Source organism: Pipistrellus kuhlii, unplaced genomic scaffold, assembly GCF_014108245.1.
Source record: "Pipistrellus kuhlii isolate mPipKuh1 unplaced genomic scaffold, mPipKuh1.p scaffold_m20_p_95, whole genome shotgun sequence".
NCBI lineage: Eukaryota > Metazoa > Chordata > Mammalia > Chiroptera > Vespertilionidae > Pipistrellus > Pipistrellus kuhlii.
The window spans coordinates 396,862-416,038 of record NW_023425601.1 but is presented as its reverse complement, the minus strand read 5'-3'; the positions used below and the strand labels follow the sequence as shown (position 1 = coordinate 416,038).

The 19,177-nt window shown below is 44.8% G+C and overlaps 1 protein-coding gene across 7 annotated transcripts in view; it reads left to right on the top strand.

Moving 5' to 3' along the window:
• The first annotated feature begins 1,582 nt into the window (after nt 1-1,582).
• Nucleotides 1,583-19,177, top strand: part of PHF8 (PHD finger protein 8) — an 81,718-nt gene continuing 64,123 nt past the window's right edge. For 3 of the 7 annotated variants that reach the window (XM_036428882.2, XM_045578309.1, XM_045578310.1), the window contains exons 1-2: nt 1,583-2,287; nt 3,102-3,290. In XM_036428882.2, coding sequence (XP_036284775.1) covers nt 3,193-3,290 — 98 coding nt within the window. In that variant the 5' untranslated portion in view covers nt 1,583-2,287; nt 3,102-3,192. The remainder of the gene's footprint in view (nt 2,288-3,101; nt 3,291-19,177) is intronic. The other 4 variants (XM_045578307.1, XM_036428881.2, XM_045578306.1 and 1 more) reach the window with 4 other exon arrangements.

The following is a 19,177-nucleotide window of genomic DNA, read 5'->3' as shown; positions in this document are numbered from 1 at the left end:
GAAACATCGATGATGAGAGGGAATCATGGATCAGCTGCCTCCTGCACGCCTCACACAGGGGATGGAGCCCACAACCTGGGCATGTGCCCAAACCAGGAATGGAACCATGACCTCCTGGTTCATAGGTGGATACTCAATCACGGAGCCATGCCAGTCGGGCACAAGTGTGTATTGTTTTCTTAAAGTCCCACAAACTGTATAAGCTTTAGGTGCCAGTCAACCTGGCATTTCCTGTGCCTAAGACACAAATGCCACTCAGCTGTTCTTGCTCAAAAACCTTTAGTGTTTTTTTAATGCTTGCAGGATAAAATCTAATACTCATTTATTTTGCAAATGTATCCCCAGGTGTCTGCATGCATTTATATTTGTTGATCCTTTCATCTGCAATGTGAAGTGAAATCTCCCTGGACAGCAGCAAGCAGCTGCTGAGCACTTTCTTAGCTTTACTTGGCACCTTGCAAGAGGCATCTGCGTGTCTACTGGACTTGTACTCCAACTGTTGATTTGCAAGCTGGCATCCTGCACAGGCTGTAAATTTCTCACTGCACAGTCCCTCTGTCCATCATTGCACCCCCAGGGCCTAACCCACTATCATGAATAAAAGTGATGCGTACACTCTCAATTTTTTTTTTTTTTAAAGCGTGGGACCCTTTAAGAAAATCCAGTAGTAAGAGGATTCCTGGATACTATTCTCAATTGCCTGAGCAAACCAGCGCCATCTTGAAGCAGGTGTGTGGAGCTCCATTCATTCAATGTCTTCTCCCACCTCACCCGCTGGCTGGAGTCAGAAAATCGTGGGACGTGGACAGTGAAATATATATATATATATATATATATATAATTTGCACAGGGAAATATTTGAACTGGATCTGAACTGCATTGAAGCGAAGCAATAAGGCTAGAGGAGAGAGGTCCCAGGGAGCTACCGTAGGAAATGGGATACAAATGATCAGGAACGGGACCGAGGACAGAACGCAAATGATCAGGAACGGGACCGAGGACAGAACGCGGGGGTTGTAGAGGGCGTAAGGTTGCTTCCCAGCTCGGAAATACATGTCACCTCTAAAACCGGATCCTCCTTTTGGGGATCCCAACGGAGCTTCCTTACAGCGAGGAACACACACGCCTCAGAGATGCAGTGAAAGGGTTTGAGCCTGAACGGAAGGCTGGATGCAGACTCCGCCTCCGCCCTGGCCCCAGACCCCCCCTTCCCCTCCTCCCCCCGCCACCTCTTCATTTTGCAGCTTCCAGGCAGAGCCCACCTCCTCTCGTGGGAGGAGAGGCTGGGAGGGCGTTGTGTGGTGGCGGAGAAGCGCCTCCCTCCCCGCCGGCCCCGAGGGGGAAGGCTTGGAAGCTTCTGGCCCCTCTCAAAATGGAGCCAAGCGCCCGCCTCGTCTAAGATGGCGGCTCCCCCGCCTCCCGGCTCCCGGCCCTCGGCGTCCATTGGGCGCCCGGAGGAGGCGAGCGGGTCCCAGGGCAGCCGGGCCCCGCCCCCCTTTCTCAAGACAGGCCCCGCCCCCCGACGTCACGCGGGAGCCGGCGTCCGCCAGGCCCCGCCCCTCGCCGCCGCCGCCGGCGTTCGCGTGCGGCGCCCTCATAAGATGGCTGTCGCGCCGCCTCCTTGCGGCCGCGCCGCCACTCTCAGTATGGGAGCTGTTTACCCCGTATTCTCCTCCCCTCTCGGCGCTTCCACTTCCTCGTTGTTTTGAATAAACTTTATTGACTACTCCGAATTGCCTCCCACCGCCACCGGGCTTCTCCGGGCGGCTTTCCGGGCCGTTCTCCTCGCCGTCTGGCCGCCGGGTCCTCTCCTCCCTCGTCGCTTTGCTCGCCGCGAAGCTCCGGCCGCGCCGGCGACGACGCGAGCGGCGGCCACCGGACTAGGCCCGAGCCGCGGTCTCCGGTAGGCCCTGGCGGCCGAGCCCGGGGCCGGGCCGCGCGGAGAGCTGCCCGGAAGCGCCGCTGGGCGGCGGGGGCCGAGCCCCAGCGGGTGGTCGCGGGGGCCGCCGGGCGAGGTCGGCTGCGCGGCCGGGAAAATCCCAGAATCCGGCGCGCGCCGCCGGTGGGGCCGGAACTGCCGGCCGAGCCTCCGCCGAGCGACGCCTACGGCTCCCGAGCGAGCCCGGCGGCCGGCGCGTCGGGGGGCGCACGGAGCCTCGCCGGCGGGAGCGGTCCGCGCGGCGTGGCGGACGCGGAGGTCCGCGCCGAGCCCGGGACCGTAGACATTGTTGTCAGCCCGGAGGTGTGAGGAGATTCCTGTCAGGCTGGGAGGTGCGAAGACGTTCTCGTAAGTTTCGGGGCTGCGAGGCTTTTCCTGTCAGACGGGGCGATCTTGGTCCGTTTTTTTTGGGGGGGGGGCGGGGAGACCTCCTCCGGGGGGGGGGGGAGGGGGGAGATGCCTGCCAGGGTCCGAGCGGCGCGGAGCAAACAAACCCTCGCTCACTTGCGGGAGTGTGAGGGAACCGTGCTCCGTTGCGGGGGGGTTCGCGGCGCCCCTCTTCAGTGTCGGGGTGCCCCGGGAGCACCCGGGCGTGCTGGAGAGAGACGACGAGCTGCCGAGTTGCGGGGCGGTGATGGATCTCGCCGGCCGGGGTGGGATGACGGGGAGAGTTCCCACAACGGGACCCCGCAACTGTGATTGGAGTTGGGCGCCTCTGTCCTGCTCCCGAAGGCGGCGGGGTCGTTTGCGAGGGAGCGAACCCGGGTCCGTGGGTTCCCCCTCCCTCGCCAGCTGCCCCTGTTGGGGGGCAGACAGAGGGGCTTCTGCCGGGTCCCCCCGGCCTCCTCCTGGCCTCGTAATAAAGAGCGCTCTGGGCAGCGAGGGCTCCGAGAAGCTTCCTTAAAGCATCGGCTATCTCCCCGAACCCCAGAAAGTTCTCAGGGACTCGGGGTGGGGGTGGGGGCCGAGGAGGGGTGGGGGGCCAAGCCTCCGGGCCACGGCGTCGGTCTTTATTTGTGCAAGCCGGTGGGAGCTCTCCGATTTGCCCCCTGCAGCCACACCCCTGTGTTGCACCCCGGCTGTGGTCACTGCCCGTTCGCGGACGGAGGGTGGGTACCCCGGGCACCGGATTGGCGTGTGAAAAAGTGGTGTTTGTGCCCAGCCCAGGTCCAGGAAGGACGCGTGCTTCTGCCTCCCGTCCCCGGGACGCCCTGAACCTGGCTGGCCACGCCAGGCTCCCAGGCCAGCCGAAGATGGCCACGGTGCCGGTGTACTGCCTGTGCCGGCTGCCCTACGATGTGACCCGCTTCATGATCGAGTGTGACATGTGCCAGGACTGGTTTCACGGCAGGTAAGGAAGGCAGGCCGGGGGACAGGTGTTCCCCTCGCTTTTCTCCCGGCTCTGGTTCGCATTCCCACTCAAACTTGATTCCTCCAATCCGCCTCCCAGACCCAGGTTCCTCCGTCCCTCCTTCCCGCTAGGGTCTAGCTGACATTGGCCTCTGCTTTCTCCTCTTTTTTTTTTTTTTTTTTTTTCCCTTCTCTCTCTCTCCCTATGTATTTTTGCTTGGCACCCTTCTTTGGATTTTTTTTTTTTTTAATTTAGAAAATAGTTTCTTTCCTACAAAGCACCATTTTTGTCTGCTGATAATTTTATCTCAGATCCCGGCTTCGTAGGAGACAATATTACATTTTTGGATATTCGAGGCCAATAAGGACAGATTTGAGTTCTGGCTTTGTGATTTATTGTAGCAAGTTTGCCTTGGGCTAGTTGCACCGCTTCTCTTTGCCTCATTGTCTTCGCCTGTAAAATATATCTAGTGCATCCTTCCTGATTATTTAAAGCGTTTTTGCATGCACCCGGTTAATGGAGGCAGAAATGCAACAGTGTTTTATTTCTATAGCATTTATCTGCAGAAGCATCTAACTAGATTGAATTAAGCAGAAGAGATGTTGGGTAAAACAGCAGCAGTAAAACCACTCATGATCTCCCTCCAGTTTACCATGTGTGCACGTAAGCACCTGCTATCCAGGGTTCTAGAGAGGTTAGTGTGTGGAATAAAACTGTACTGTTATCCCATTATTGGGACTTAAATCCCAGGTCTAGGAAGAAAACTGTGAGAGGCCTTTGTACACTGGAGTACAACAAATCAGTATATGGCACCCTCCTCCCGTTGCATGTTGTTAGATTTTAGAATTTTCAGTCACTAGTCCCTTCCAAAGAGCTGTTTCTGTTATATACCCAGGACCCAACAAGGCTCTGGTGTGGCTAAAATTCTGCTCTCAGCAGGGACTGCCTCATGTAGCACATCCAAATTCATATTCAACTGATTTTTATTGACTTTTTCCTGTGGGCCAGGTGCAGAGTTCTGTTTACTGCCTCATGTTATTTCATTTCAGAGGGGACAGACGTAAGGGTGGGACTTTTTCTTTCCCTCGGAAAATAAGTGGGGATTAAGATGTTTTTCAGGACTCCTTATATCTTTGCCAGTGCTGATCAAGTCACTCCACTGTTAGATAAATATTTTTTTGTTGGTTCCATTACAGAATAAAATTCTTTTTTTTCCTAAATTTTTAAATTGATTTCAGAGAGTAAGGGAAAGGGAGAGAGAGATAGAAACATCAGTGATGAGTCATTGATCGGCTGCCTTCCACACGCCCCACATTGGGGATTGAGCCCGCAACCCAGGCATGTGCTCTTATCAGGAATCGAACTGTGACCTCCTGGTTTACAGCTCAATACTCAACCACTGAGCCACACTAGCTGGGCCAGAATAAAGTTCTTCAGCCTTCTTTGTGTGACAGACAAGACCTTTTGTCATCTATTTGTTCAATTTCAGTTCCTGCCACTCGTCCTCCCTTATTTTTTATGTCCTAGCAAGATATGAACTACTTATAGTTAAAATTTTTTTTTAATTGATTTCAGAGAGGACTGGAGATGGAGAGATAGAAACATCCAATGTAAGAGAGAACCATGAATTGGTTGCCTCCTGCACATGCCCTATTGGGGATCGAGCCCACAACCCAGGCATGTGCCCTGACCAGGAATTGAACCTGTGACCTCCTGGTTCATAGGTTGATGCTCAGCCACTGAGCCATGCTGGCTGGGCATTTATAGTTTGAAAACAAATTTTCTGTGACTGTCTTTGCACATTCTATTTTGACTAATGTCCTGTCTTTTACAACTCACAATATACCTCTTCTGTAAAAGGCCTTCTTCCACTGGCTTCCCGTTACACGTGTGTACATCCTTACCAAAAGAAATTATTTCATCATATCATAGTTATAAATACATCTATGTCACTTACTAGCTGGAACTACCTGAGGACAGAGATGTCATCTTTTCATTTTTTGGTATCCTCAGAATCTAGTTTAGACCTAAACATATAATAGATGCTGAGTACATTTTATATATATATTTTTTATATTTAGAACTGTACTTTATATTGGGAATTTTAAATGGATAAGAATTTAACTTTTTTAATATTTAAAATTATTTTTATTTATTTTTAAATTTAATTTTATTATTTAAAGTATTACAAATAGTAGTATATATGTTTCTTTTCCCCCCCATTGACCTTTCCCCCCTGTCCTTCCCTACTCCCCTTTCCCCACATGCCCTCTATTCTTTTTTGTTTGTTTTCAAAATGTTTTTATTGATCTCGGAGAGGAAGAGGGTGGGAGAGTTAGTTAGAAACATCAGTGATGAGAGAGAATCACTGATTGGCCACCTCCTGCACGCCCCCCACTGGGGATCGAGCCCACAACCCCGGTATGTGCCCTTGACTGGAATCAAACCCAGGACCCTTCACTGAGCCAAACTGGCTAGGGCCATACTGAGTGCATTTAACATTAGTTAATAACATTATATAAATTTCAGCATTATAGTTATATATCTGTACACTCTATTATGTGCTCACCACCAAATGTCTAGTTTCCTTTCATTACTATATATTTGACCACCTTTACCAATTCGCTCTTTCCCCACCCCTTACATTTTTCAATGAAGAAGAGAATGAATCTTCATGAAAAGAGCTATTCTCTGTGACCCTTGCTTTGGATTGTGTGGGACGTGTGTAGATTCATATCTGGAAATTGAACTCTTGCCCACAATATAGAGACCCCATTTTCACAGTCTAGGTACAAGAAACAGGAAGGAATGGTTTCTCAGTGCTTATTGATAGGATGTAGGATAGGACTTCGCATAAATTATCTTAACCCACACCCAACCCTGAAAGTTACATATTTCTTTTTAAAATAATATTTTAATTTTTTCCCCAACTATATAGTGGAGACATGCTCATTTATAGAAAATATAGAAAAAGAATAAAGAAGGAAACAAAACTTACCTATAAGTCTACTGTTGAGCACAGTACACTTACATTTTTTGTTGCATTAACTCCCATCATTTTTCCCCCATTGATTTTTTAGAGGGAGGGAGAAAGGGAGTGAGAGAGAGAGAGACAGAAAAAAACAGATGTGTAGAGACACAAAGATTAGTTGCCCCCACATGTGCCTGCATGTGCCCCACGTGCCCGATTGGGCCAGAAAGCGACCAAACGCACAACCCAGATAGGTGCTTTTGACCAGGAATTAAACTAGTGACCCTTTGGTTGACACTCTATCCCAGGGGTGGGGACCTTTTTTACTGCTAAGGCCATTGAATATTTATAGTATCATTCACAGACCATATAAAATTATCCACTTAAAAATTAGCTTGTTGTATTTGGTCAGACATTTAATTAACTCACTCCTAATGCCTTGACAGGGCCAGACCAAATGATTTTTGCAGACGTTCCTCACCCTTGCCTAGCCACTGAGCAATACTGGCTAGGGCTAACTGCAATAATTTGACTTAGAATATAATTACCGTATATGTTTTTACAACATGGGGTTATATTATAAATATCATTTTATAACCTGAGTTTTTATTCCTACATTATATTGTGAATATTTTACTTGATTTCTGATATCCCACCATGTGTATTTGGCCTCACTTAACTCTGTGGTTGGATGCTTATGTTGTCATTGCCTCTGTGGCTGGATGCTTATGTTGTTTGTACTTTTTTGTGTTATAAATAATACTAAAGGCCCAGTGTGCACTGGAGCGGGGGTGGGGGTGGGGGTCCCTCAGCCCGGCCTGCGCCTTCTCATAGTCTGAAACCCTTGGGGAATGTCTGCCTGCTGGCTTAGGCTTGCTCCCCATGGGGATTAGGCCTAAGCTGGCAGGCAGACATCCCTCTTGCAGTCCGGTACCCCTTGCTCCTTACTGCCCATCTGCTAGCTGCCACAGAGCTGGGAGAGGCTCCCTCTACCGCCGCTGTGCTTGCCAGCTGTGAGCCCAGCTTCTGGCTGAGTGGCGTGCACTGGAAGTGCACTGACCATCAGGGGACAGCTCCTGCATTGAGTGTCTGTCCCCTGGTGGTCAGTACACATCATAACGACCAGTCATTCTGGTTGTTCCGCCTTAATGGTCGCTTAGGCTTTTATTATATAGACTAGATGCCCTTGTGCACGAAGTTCATGAACAGGGGTGGGTGATCTTCTCAGCCCAACCTGCACCTTCTCCAACCTGGGACCCCTCAGGGATGGTGCTTAAACCGGCAATTGGACATCTCTCTTGCAATCTGGGACCTCTGGCTCCTAACTGCTCGCCTGTCTGCCTGATCACCCCTAACTGCCTTTGCTTGCTGGCCTGATTGCCCCCTAACTGCTCCTCCACCAATCTGGTAACCCCCTAACTGCCCCTCTGCCAGCTTGGCCACCCCTAACTGCTCTCCTGCTGGACTGAATGCCTCTAACCACCTCTGCCTCAGACACCGCCACCCACTGTGGCTTTGTCCGGAAGATGTCTGGTTGACTGTTTAATTAGCATATTATTCTTATTAGTATAGATTGTGATGTGAGAGAAAATGTTTTGAATTTTAATATGGATGCTAATTAAAGTGGAAAGCATTGTGTAGTGGACATCTTTGCACAGTAGAGACTTGACATTTACAAGGAACACCACTGAGGCCTTTAAGAATTCCAAACTTACAAATATAGAAGTGGGTTGGTGGGTCAGGCCCCTCCTTAATCACATTTCTGTGGTAAGTCTGATATTTCTGTGCATACCCTGACACAAGTTAATTTGTATCAAGTATCAATATGAGTATCAATCAGCTACCTCCTGCACACCCCTAACTGGGGATGTGCTCGCAACCAAGGTACATGCCCTTGACCTGTTGAACCCGGGACCCTTCAGTCCACAGGCCGACGCTCTATCCACTGAGCCAAACCGGTTAGCGCTGCCTTAATTTATTTTTTTAATTTTCACTTTTTAAAAAATATATTTTATTGATTTTTTACATAGAGGAAGAGAGAGGGATAGAGAGTTAGAAACATCGATGAGAGAGAATCATCGATCAGCTGCCTCTTGCACACCCCCTACTGGGGATGTGCCAGCAATCAAGGTATATGCCCCTGATCGGAATCGAACCTGGGACCTTTCAGTCCGCAGTCGGATGCTCTATCCATTGAGCCAAACCGGTTTTGGCTGCCTTAATTTTTTAAATAAAAGTTTTTATTTCTTCTCATGCATGTCTTTATGGGCTGCCAAAGAACAAGAAAGCCAGCTAAGAATCATGCCCATGGTGCATGACTGCTCTTGCTTGCTCAGTACATTGCTTTTACACATACGTGCGCGCGCACACACACACACACACACAGACACACACAAACACACACAAACACACATACACCCCCTTCCATTTAAGTTTGTACTTCAGCACAATTGAAAATTACTAAATAGTGTGGACTTTTCATAGTTGCTCACTATAGTTAAACCCACACACATCTCTGAAGTCTTCCATAGGCTAGATTTCATTTTTGAATTTATTTAAGATTTTTTATTGTTGAAAATATTACATATGTCTCCTTTTCCCCCCATTGACCTCTCCCCGCTCGCTCCCACCCCCCAGCACATGCCCTCACCCCCTTACTGTCTGTGTCCATTAGTTATGCTTATATGCATGCATATAAGTTATTCTGTTGATCTCTTAACCACCCCCCACCATCTTCTGCCTTCCTTCTGAGGTTTGACAGTCTGTTCAATGCTTCAATCTCTCTTTGTTCATCAGTTTATGTTGTTCATTGTTTTTTTAATTTCTTTATTGATTAAGGTATTACACATGTGTCCTTATTCCCCCATTACCTACCACCTGCCCATTCATGCTCTTACCCCCCCCCCCCTGTTGTCTGTGTCCATTGATTAGGCTTATATGCATGCATATAAGTCCTTTGGTTGATCTCTCCCCCAGTACTCCCACCATCCCCTACCTTCCCTGAGGTTTGACATTCTGACATTCTGATCGATGTTTCTCTGTCTCTGGATGAACCACACAGGCCAGGCCTCAAAGAACAAGTTTTATGTTTCATTAACTTTATCATCTTTCTGTTTTCAGTGTCATTGATTTCTGCACTAATTAATTATTCTTCTGCTTGCTTTGTGTTTATTTTGCCCCTTTACTTAATTTCTGGAGGTGGGAGCTTAGGCTATTGATTTGAGACTATTCTAGAGTTGTTATTTTTTGTTAATCTTCACCCAAGGATATTTTTCCATTGATTTTTTTTTTTTTAGGAGAGAATCGAAGGGAAGGTTGGTTGCCTCCTGCTTGTGCCCTGACCAGGGCCAGGAACCTAAAACCCAGATATGTGCCCTTGAACAGTAATCGAACCCTCGATCCTTCGGTGTGGGGGCCGATGCTCCAACCACTGAGCACACTGGCCAGAGACTATTCCTGTTTTCGAATGCATTCAGAGCTATTAGTTTCCCTTTTTGTACTGATTTAGCTGTCTTGCAACTTTTGATATGTTTTCCTTTTCATGTAGTTCAATGTCATTTTTAATTTCCTTAGAGACTTTTTGTTTGACCTATGAATTATATAGACTGTGTTGTTTACTTTCCAAGTATTAGGAAAATGTCTTGACTTCCCTTGAATTCCTTAAGGGTCTTTTCATTTGATATTAAATTCTGGGTTTCCAGTTCTTTTCTTTCAGCACTGAAAACTAGTGTGCTACTTACTTCCATTTGATATATCTAATTTCTTATGAGAGATCCTTTGTCATTTGAATTGGTGTTCTCTTTTAGGTAATGTGTTATTTCTTTCTCACTGCTTTCAAGATTTTTCCTTTGTCTTTTGTGTTTAGGAGTTTGACTATGCTGTTCACTTTAGTTTATTTTTAAAAATTTATTGGGATGACATTAGTTGACAACATACGGTACAGGTTTTCAGTGTGGGTTTCTATGTTACAAGATCTATATATTGCACCGTGTGCCCACTACCCAAAGTCAAATCTTCTTCTGTCACCTTATATTAGGACCCCCTTCTCCCACCCCCTTCCCTGTGGCAACCATCACACTGCTGTTTGTTCACAAGTTTCAGTTTTATATGCCACATATGAGTGAAATGATATGGTTCTTAGCTTTTTCTGACTGACTTATTCCATGTTGTTGCAAATGGCACTATTTTATCCTTTCTTATGGCTGAGTAGTATTCCATTGTGCATACGGACCACATCTTCTTTATCCAGGCCTCTATGGCAGGACGCTTCTGTTGTCTCCATGTCTTGACCACATGAATAATGCTGCAATGAACATAGGTGTGGATTACGCTATTTCTCATTATGTATTTCTTTGGGTTTGTCTTTGTTTTAATCTTTTTTGTTTGTTTGTTAATCCTCACCCAAGTATATTTTTCCCTATACAGTAGGTCCTTGGGTTATGTCGGAGATCCGTTCTTACGGCGCGACGTATGCGATTTTCAATTTTCGCCATAAGTTGGAACCCACCTACATAAGCATGTATGTTACTCACCAATATGAAGCACATACACAGCAGTAATGAAGTGAAACAGTAAAAAAAAAAAATTAAAAGAGATAACAATTCCTGACCTTTACTTGTGGTAAATAATAATAAAAAACATAAAGCACATATGTACATACGTTGAAATGATGGAACTTTCTTTTTCATAACTAAATGGGAGATGGCTATGTAACCATGAAACAATGTACATCGAGTCCAACGTAACCCGAGGATTGTCTGCATGTTAATTTTATATCCTGCATCTTTACTGAATTTGTTGATTCAATCCTAAACTTTCTTTGTGTGTGTGTGCGGAGTCTTTAGGATTTTCTCTAGATAAAATCATGTCATCTGAAAGTAGAGACAGTTTTTCTTCTTTCTTTGAAAATTGGATGTCTTTTATTTCTTTTTCTTGCCAAATTGCTCTGGCAGGGATTTCCATAACTATGTCGAGTAGGAGTGGTGAGAATGGGCATTCTTGTCTTGCTCCTGACCTTGGAGGAAAAGCTTTCACCTTTTCATCATTGAGTATAATGTTAGCTGTGCTCGTCATATGTGGTCTTTATTATGTTGAGGTACATTCCTTTTATACCCCATTTTTTAAAGGATTTTTATCATAATTGGATGTTGTATTTTGTCGGATGGTTTTTCTGCATCTTAGATGATCATATGGTTTATTTCTTTCATTCTATTAATGTTATGTATCACCTTTATTATTTTTTTTATTTTAAAATATATTTTATTGATTTTTTTTCTTTTTTTTACAGAGAGGAGGAGAGAGGGATAGAGAGCCAGAAATGTCGATGAGAGAGAAACATCGACCAGCTGCCTCCTGCACACCTCCTACCGGGGATGTGCCCACAACCAATGTACATGCCCCTGACTGGATCCGAACCTGGGACCTTTCAGTCCGCAGACCGACGCTCTACCACTGAGCCAAATCGGTTTCGGCACCTTTATTATTTTTTAAAATTTATTATATTTTGGTTGTGAATCCTCTCTGAGGATATTTTTCCCATTGATTTTTTTGGTGAGAGTGTGGAAGGGAGGAGAGAGAGAGAGAGACATAGACATCGATGTGAGGGAGACATCGATTAGTTGCCTCCTGCACACTCCCCCACAGAGGGTGGGAATGGGGGGCAGGGATTGAATCTGCAACCCAGGTACCTTCCCCTGACCCTTCGGTGCTCAGGCTGATGCTCTAAACTAGGGGTGTCGAACTCAATCAGAGAAGGGGCCAAAATCTAAAATCCAGCCTAAATCGCGGGCCGAATGGTTTACTGAACAGTCATAAACTGTCATTGTGATGGAAACGCAGCGGAGTGCAGTGATGACAGCGCGGTGCGGGCCACATTGCAAGGCCTGGCGGGACGGATTTGGCCCGAGGGCCTTGTGTTTGACACATGTGCTCTAAACCACTGAACAACACCAGCCAGGGCTATCACCTTTATTGATTTTCTTATGTTGAATCATCCATGCATCCTTAGGATAAATTCCACTTGATCATGGTAACTGTTCCTTTTGTGTTGCTGAATTTGGTTTGCTAGTATTTTATTGAGAATTTTTGCATCTATATTCATCAGGGATATTGGCCTGTAGTTTTCTTTCCTTGTAATGTACTTATCTGGCATTTTTGAAAATCAAGGTAATGCTGATCTCATGTAATGAGTTTGGGAGTGTTGCCTCCTCTTTGAGGCATTTTTTGTTTGTTTGTTTGTTTGTTTTTTTAAGTTACCATAAGATCCAGAAATCCTCTTTGCATTTTTTGAAGAGTTAGTGAAGAATTGGTGGAAAATCTTCTTTAAATGTTTGGTAAAACTCACTAGTGAAGCCATCTGGTCCTGGATTTTTCTTTGTTGGGAAGTTGGTGGTTTTTCTTAACTATATTTTTTATTGACTTAAGAGAGGAAGGGAGAGGTAGAGCGAGATAGAAACATCAATGATGAGAGGGAATCATTGATCAGCTGCTTTCTGCATGTCCCACACTGGGGATTGAGCCTGCAACCCAGGCATGTGCTCTGACAGGGAATCGAGCCATAACCTCCTGGTTCATAGGTTGATACCCAATCACTGAGCCATGCCAGCTGGGTGGGAAGTCTTTTTTTATTACTGATCCAGTCTCCTTACTAATAATTGGTTTGTTCAGGTTGTATTTTCTTCTTGATTTAGGGTGGGTATATTTTATATTTCTAAGAATTTATCCATTTCTTCTAGATTGTCCAGTTTTTTGCCATATAGTTGTTCATAGTTCCATCTATTTTCTTTCTTTTGTTCAGTTTAGGTAATTTCTATTGTTCTAGCTTTAAGTTTACTTTTTTTCCTGTAGTCTACTTTCTGCTGTTGAGTTCATTGAATGAGTTTTCATTTAAGTTACTATATTTTCATTTCTAAAAGTACCATTGTTTCTTTTCTGTATCTTCTAGTTCTTTGTGAGAGTCTCTTTTTTTATTATTAAGGTATTACATATCCTTATCACCCCATTGCTCCTCCGATCATGCCTTTACCCCCTGGTGTCTGTGTCCATTGGTTATGCTTATATGCATGTGTACAAGTTCTTTGGTTGATCTCCCCCCATTTACCCCCACCGTCTCCTAACTTCCCTCTGAGGTTTGAGCTTCCGATCGATGCTTCTGTCTCTGTTTTTGTTCATCAGTTTATGTTGTTGACCCTTTCTATTTTATTTGTTTCATGCATGTTCATAATTATTCATTGAAACAGTTTTATGATTGCTCCTTTAAAGTTGTCAGATAATTTCAACATTTGTGTCATCTCAGTGTTGAGATTGATTTTTCTTGCTCATTCAAGTTGTGATTTTCTTTGTCCTTGATATAATGTGTGATTATTTTCATTATGTTCTGGATATTTTGGGTATTGTGCTATGAGATTCTGGATATTATATCTTCTGTTTTCGCAGATCTCTTCAAACACTGCCCTTCAGTGGCAGGGGAAATGGGTACCACTTTGTTATACCAGGTGGGACTGGAAGTCCATGTTCCCCATTTGGTTTCTGTTCACACCTACTACCTCTGGTTCTGCTGTCCCTAGTCAGGGTGCCTTCTCTCCATCTTTCAGAGTTGCCTGACTTTTTTGAATACAATGTTCAAGACTTTTAGCTGTACTTAGTGAGAATCGGGAGAGGTATGTCTATTCCATGTTGTTCCATAACCAGAAGTGACCAGTTAATCTTCACAGTAGCTCTTTGGATCTGTTATTTTCTCCCATAATAACTTGCCCAAAGTTACACAGCCAATTAGCTGCTCAATCATCAGTCCAACCTAGGTCTCTTGGACTCTTGCTATAAGATACAGTACTGTAGAAAGTATAAAGCACTGTTCAGGGTAAAGTATTTTCAAGACGTTGTGGGAGATAGAGAAAATCAGGCTTATAAACTCACATACAGCCCACATTTTTGTTCCAAGTGAAATCAGGTTAAAGGGTACACTACTTTTTATTTTGAAATGGTAGAAGGCTAACCTATAGCTTTAGGAGTGTGTGTGTGTGTGTGTGTGTGTGTATGTAAAAAAGTTATGTGGCAAAGGGAAGATAGGTCCTGGCATTTATATCTAGGGTTTACTAGATATAATAAACTAGTAGCCCATTGCGCAATATCGCATGCAGTACGTCGCCTACCACTTCCGTGGGAGCCGGAAGGAGCTGCAGTGTGTCGCTGGGAGCCGTGCTGCTTCCATGGGAGGTGGGCTTGCCGTCTCCTCTGGGCCTGTGCCAACTCCTCTCGGTCACGGAGGCTGTGGGCTGACCCCCCTGCCCTCCAGAGGCCCTCTGTCGGGCCAGGCTGAACGGTTGCCTCATCACCATGGTGTTGAAACAAACATTCTGCCAGGCTGCTCAGGCTGCCTCTGGTGGGGCTGACGGGATTGGGCGCTGCCAGCTTTGTGATGGAGTGATGGTTAATTTGCATATCACCCTTTTATTATATAGGATGGGCTGCAGAATCCCTGACTTGGAGAAGGTCTTGTAGGGTGTAGAGTTGGAAGAATCAGGACAGCCTGATCTGTCAAGATTCTTGGGATGTCTCTTGGAGTGGCATACTTTTTAAATAAGTTTTTATTTTTAATAATTTTAGATTCACACAAAGTTGTAAAAACTTCATGGAGCATGCCTGTGCACTTTAACCCAGATTTCCTTATATCTTATGTGACTATAGTACAATATCAAAACCAGGAAACTGGCATTGGTTTAATCTACCAATCTTACTTCATTATTACCAGTTTTATATGTGCTCATAATTGTGTGTATGTGTTTTTAGTTCCACACAATTTTATCACATTTGTAGATTTGTTTAACCACAACAGTAAACCTACAGAACTATTCCTTTATCATTGGGGTAGCATTTTTTCCCAGGCCACAGGGAAGGAGTTTGGAATGGTAAACATACCCAAAGAATGGGTGGTCAATGTTTCTAGGAAGAGTGTCCTGAAAATTTAGAATACAGTGGAAGGTCTGATAGGAATAATGCCCAGGACTGTTATCAGAGACAAATGAAAATATGCTTTGGAAACAGAAGCATAGTGCTGAAAGCATGGCTTGGGAGTCAAGGTAACCTGGAATCCTAGTTCTCCCATTTAGTAGCTCTGTTGCTTTGGGCAGGTCATTTGACCTCTTTACCATCTGCTTTCATAGCTTTAAAACAGAATTCATATTTCATGTGGTTGTTGTGAGGATTAATGAACGAATGTCTGTAAAGCATCTGTAGAGTCCCTGCTCATAGTACTCAATTTTGGCTAGCGCCTAGAATCAAGGTCGGCAAACTGCGGCTTGTGAGCCACATGCGGCTCTTTGGCCCCTTGAGTGTGGCTCTTCAACAAAATACCACGGCCTGGGCGAGTCTATTTTGAAGAAGTGGCGTTAGAAGAAGGTTAAGTTTAAAAAATTTGGCTCTCAAAAGAAATTTCAATCGTTGTACTGTCGATATTTGGCTCTGTTGACTAATGAGTTTGCCGACCACTGGCCTAGAACATTCATACAATAAATATTTAGTGAATATTTACTGTTTGTCAAGCAGTGAGCTAAGAACCATGGGAGGTAAGAGATGAAGACATGGGCTATCTCTTAGGTCTAGTAATAATTAATGTTGTTTTCTAATACTTTTTAAAATCGAATTTATTTAAACAATACAACAAAATTTAATCAACAATATAGTTGCCGTTGTTTTCTACTACTTGTGCCCAATGCTCAGGAAGCATTTTAATCCCTCTGTTGTAAAATTCTTGTGATTTTGATGCAAAAAATTCGGTCAGTGCATTTTTGAGGCATTCTTCATTATTAAATTTTTTTCCAAGAAGAAAGTTTTGCAAAGAACGAAACAAATGGTAATCGGAAGGGGCAATATCAGGAGAATATGCAGGTTGAGGGAGAACTTCCCATTCCAACTGGCGCAGTTTTTCAGCAGTGATTCTTGCAGTATGCGGTCGTGCGTTATCGTGGTGAAGAATTACGCCCTTCCGATTAATCAGCGCGGGTTCTTTTTCTCTTAAAGCTTGGGCTAACCTTTCCAATTGGGCACTATTCACTGCACTTGTAATGGTTTGGTTAGATGGTAAAAGTTCATAATGAAGAATTCCTTTAAAATTCCACCAAACACACAACATCACTTTTTTCCGCATGCAAGTCAGGTTTTGGCGTGGGCTGCGGAGCCTCATTTTTGTCCAACCATTGAGGCCGCCTTTTCAAATTAACATACAGCACCCATTCTTTATCTCCGGTAACAATTTGCTCTAAAAACGACAAACGGTTTTGACGAGAGAGGAGCGAACTGCAAATTGTGACTCTTTGATTACGGTTGTTGTCGGTCAACTCATGAGGAACCCATTTTCCAAACTTTTGGACTTTGCCAAGTGCACGCAATTGATTGGAAATTGTTTTTTGTGAACAATTTAAAGTTGTCGCAAGCTCTTGTTGGGTAATTTGAGGATTTTGCACCAAAAGAGCTTGAAGAGCTTCTTGATCAAAATTGGACACATGGCCTCGACCACTCTTGTCATCTAACGAAAAATTTCCCTCGAGAAATTTCTCAAACCAACGCTGGCATTTTCTGGCGCTAACTGCATCTTGACAAAGAGCACTACAGATGTTTTTTGCAGCCTCACTTGCTTTTCTTCCTAATTGGAACTCGTAAAGCATGCAGTGCCGAATATGCTCTTCATCCGCCATCTTCTTAGCCCTAGTTTTGCAACAAAAACCAAACCAAACACAAACTTTTTCAAGCAAAACTTGTTAATTGCACTTCACACATTCTGTAGATACCACGTGTTTGAAGGTTATGTCAATACAAGTCAACGCCAAGCAAGATTTTAAACGAATGTTTAAAAACGACATTAATTATTACTAGACCCGATAGATTATCTCAAGCTAGAAAATAAGAGGGATTCATTTATTCACTCACTTATGTACTCACTTACTGGATGATGTAGTTCCAGGTATTGTTCTAAATGCCAAAAAGGGTAGGATACAGCAGTGAACACAAGACCATAAACATAAATATATAATGTGTCAAGTTATAATAAGTGGCATAGAGAAATGAAGCATGGTGAGCAGAAGCTGGAGTGCCATCCCTAGGGCTTGAGACATGGTTATTATTATTATTTTAAAAAAATAAATCTTTATTCAGATATTACAGTTGTTCCTCTCCCACTCCCCCATAGCGCCCCTCCACCCATTCCCACCTCACCCTCCGCCTTTCTCCCCCTACTGTCCTCATCCATAGGTGTACAGTTTTTGTCCAATCTCTTCCCGCACCTTCCACACACCTTTTCCCCCAAGAATTGTCAGTCCACTCCCTTTCTATGCCCCTGATTCTATTATATTCACCAGTTTATTTTGTTCATCAGATTTTGTATTCACTTGATTTTTAGATTCACTTGTTGGTACGTATTTGTTGTTCATAATTTTTATCTTTACCTTTTTCTTCTTCTTCCTCTTCTTAAAGATTATCTTTCAGCATTTCATATAATACTGGTTTGGCAGTGATGAACTCCTTTAGCTTTTTCTTATCTGTGAAGCTCTTTATCTGACCTTCAATTCTGAATAATAGCTTTGCTGGGTAGAGTAATCTTGGTTGTAGGTTCTTGCTATTCATCACTTTGAATATTTCTTGCCACTCCCTTTGGCCTGCATAGTTTCTTTTGAGAAATCTGAACTGGAGTTCAGAGCAGTCTCCCTCCTTGTTGATAAAGCCAGCCAGTACTCAGTTGCCAGCCCTCTCCGCCAGTGCCTCCGTACCTCTGAACTTTACTTCTGAAGCTCCTTTGAGTCTCAGTGTGCTTTTCTCTTTCCTTCTAGTTGTAGAATTTCCACTCAGCCAGCCTTCCTGTGGTTCTGGATGATGTTCGTTTTGTCTTTTAGTTGTAGTTTTGAAGTGGTTGTGCGAGGCAGCAAGTTCATGTGCTGCCATCTTGGTTTCTCCGAGCACGGTTATTTTATCTGGGTGATTATGCATGGGTAACACGTGAGCAGAGGGCGGAAGGAAAGTGAGGGAGGAAACCACTCTGGTAAGTGGGGGGAGAGTGTTCCAGGTAAAGGAAATAAAGGACCTGGGTGGGGAGCACACCTGGCATGCTGCCATTTCAGTTACATCAAGTAGGCCAATGGACAGAGTGAGTGAAGGGAGAAAAGGAGAAGCCGATGATAGGGGCTTGGGAGGTTGGAGCAGATCAAGTGTGGACCCTGGACAAGCAGGATCAGCATCACCTGGGAACTGGTTAAGCAGATGTTTGCATCCCATCCCAGACCTACCAAATCAAACTCTGGAGGTGGGATGTAAGGATCTTTGCTGTAATAAACCCTCCAGATGATTCTGATGCACTCTAAAGTTTGAGAATCACAGGTAGGGCCCTGGTGGGCCGTTGAAAGAACTTGGTTTTTACACCAGGTGGAATGGGAACACAGAAGGGTTTTGAGCACAGGACAACTGTGAGTTGCTTTAGACTTTGGCTGTTGTGAGGACACAAGGGTAGAAGTTGGGAGAGTTGTTTGGGGGTTACTGTAGATTATTATTCCTTAAAGTATGTCCCTGGACCAACAGCATCTGCGTCACCTGGAAGCTTGTTAGAAATGCACATGTACGGGCCCCACCCCAGACCTACTGAGTCAGGATCTCTGGGGATGAGGCGCGCTAATCTATCTTAACATGCTCTCCAGGTGTTTCCAATATCGCCCAATATTTGCGGACGCTGGTGTAGTTAGGCAATGGTGGCTTGGACCAGAGCCAGTGCTGATTGGATTTTGAATCTCTGTTGATTACAGGATTTGCTAATGGATTGGAATGGGGCTATGACAGAAAGGACTCAAGGATACTCCATTTTGAGGGGTTTTGGTATAGAGGGAAACAGTAATGAGGCAGGGGCTGAAGGAGTCACAAGAGGATTTTTGTATGGGTG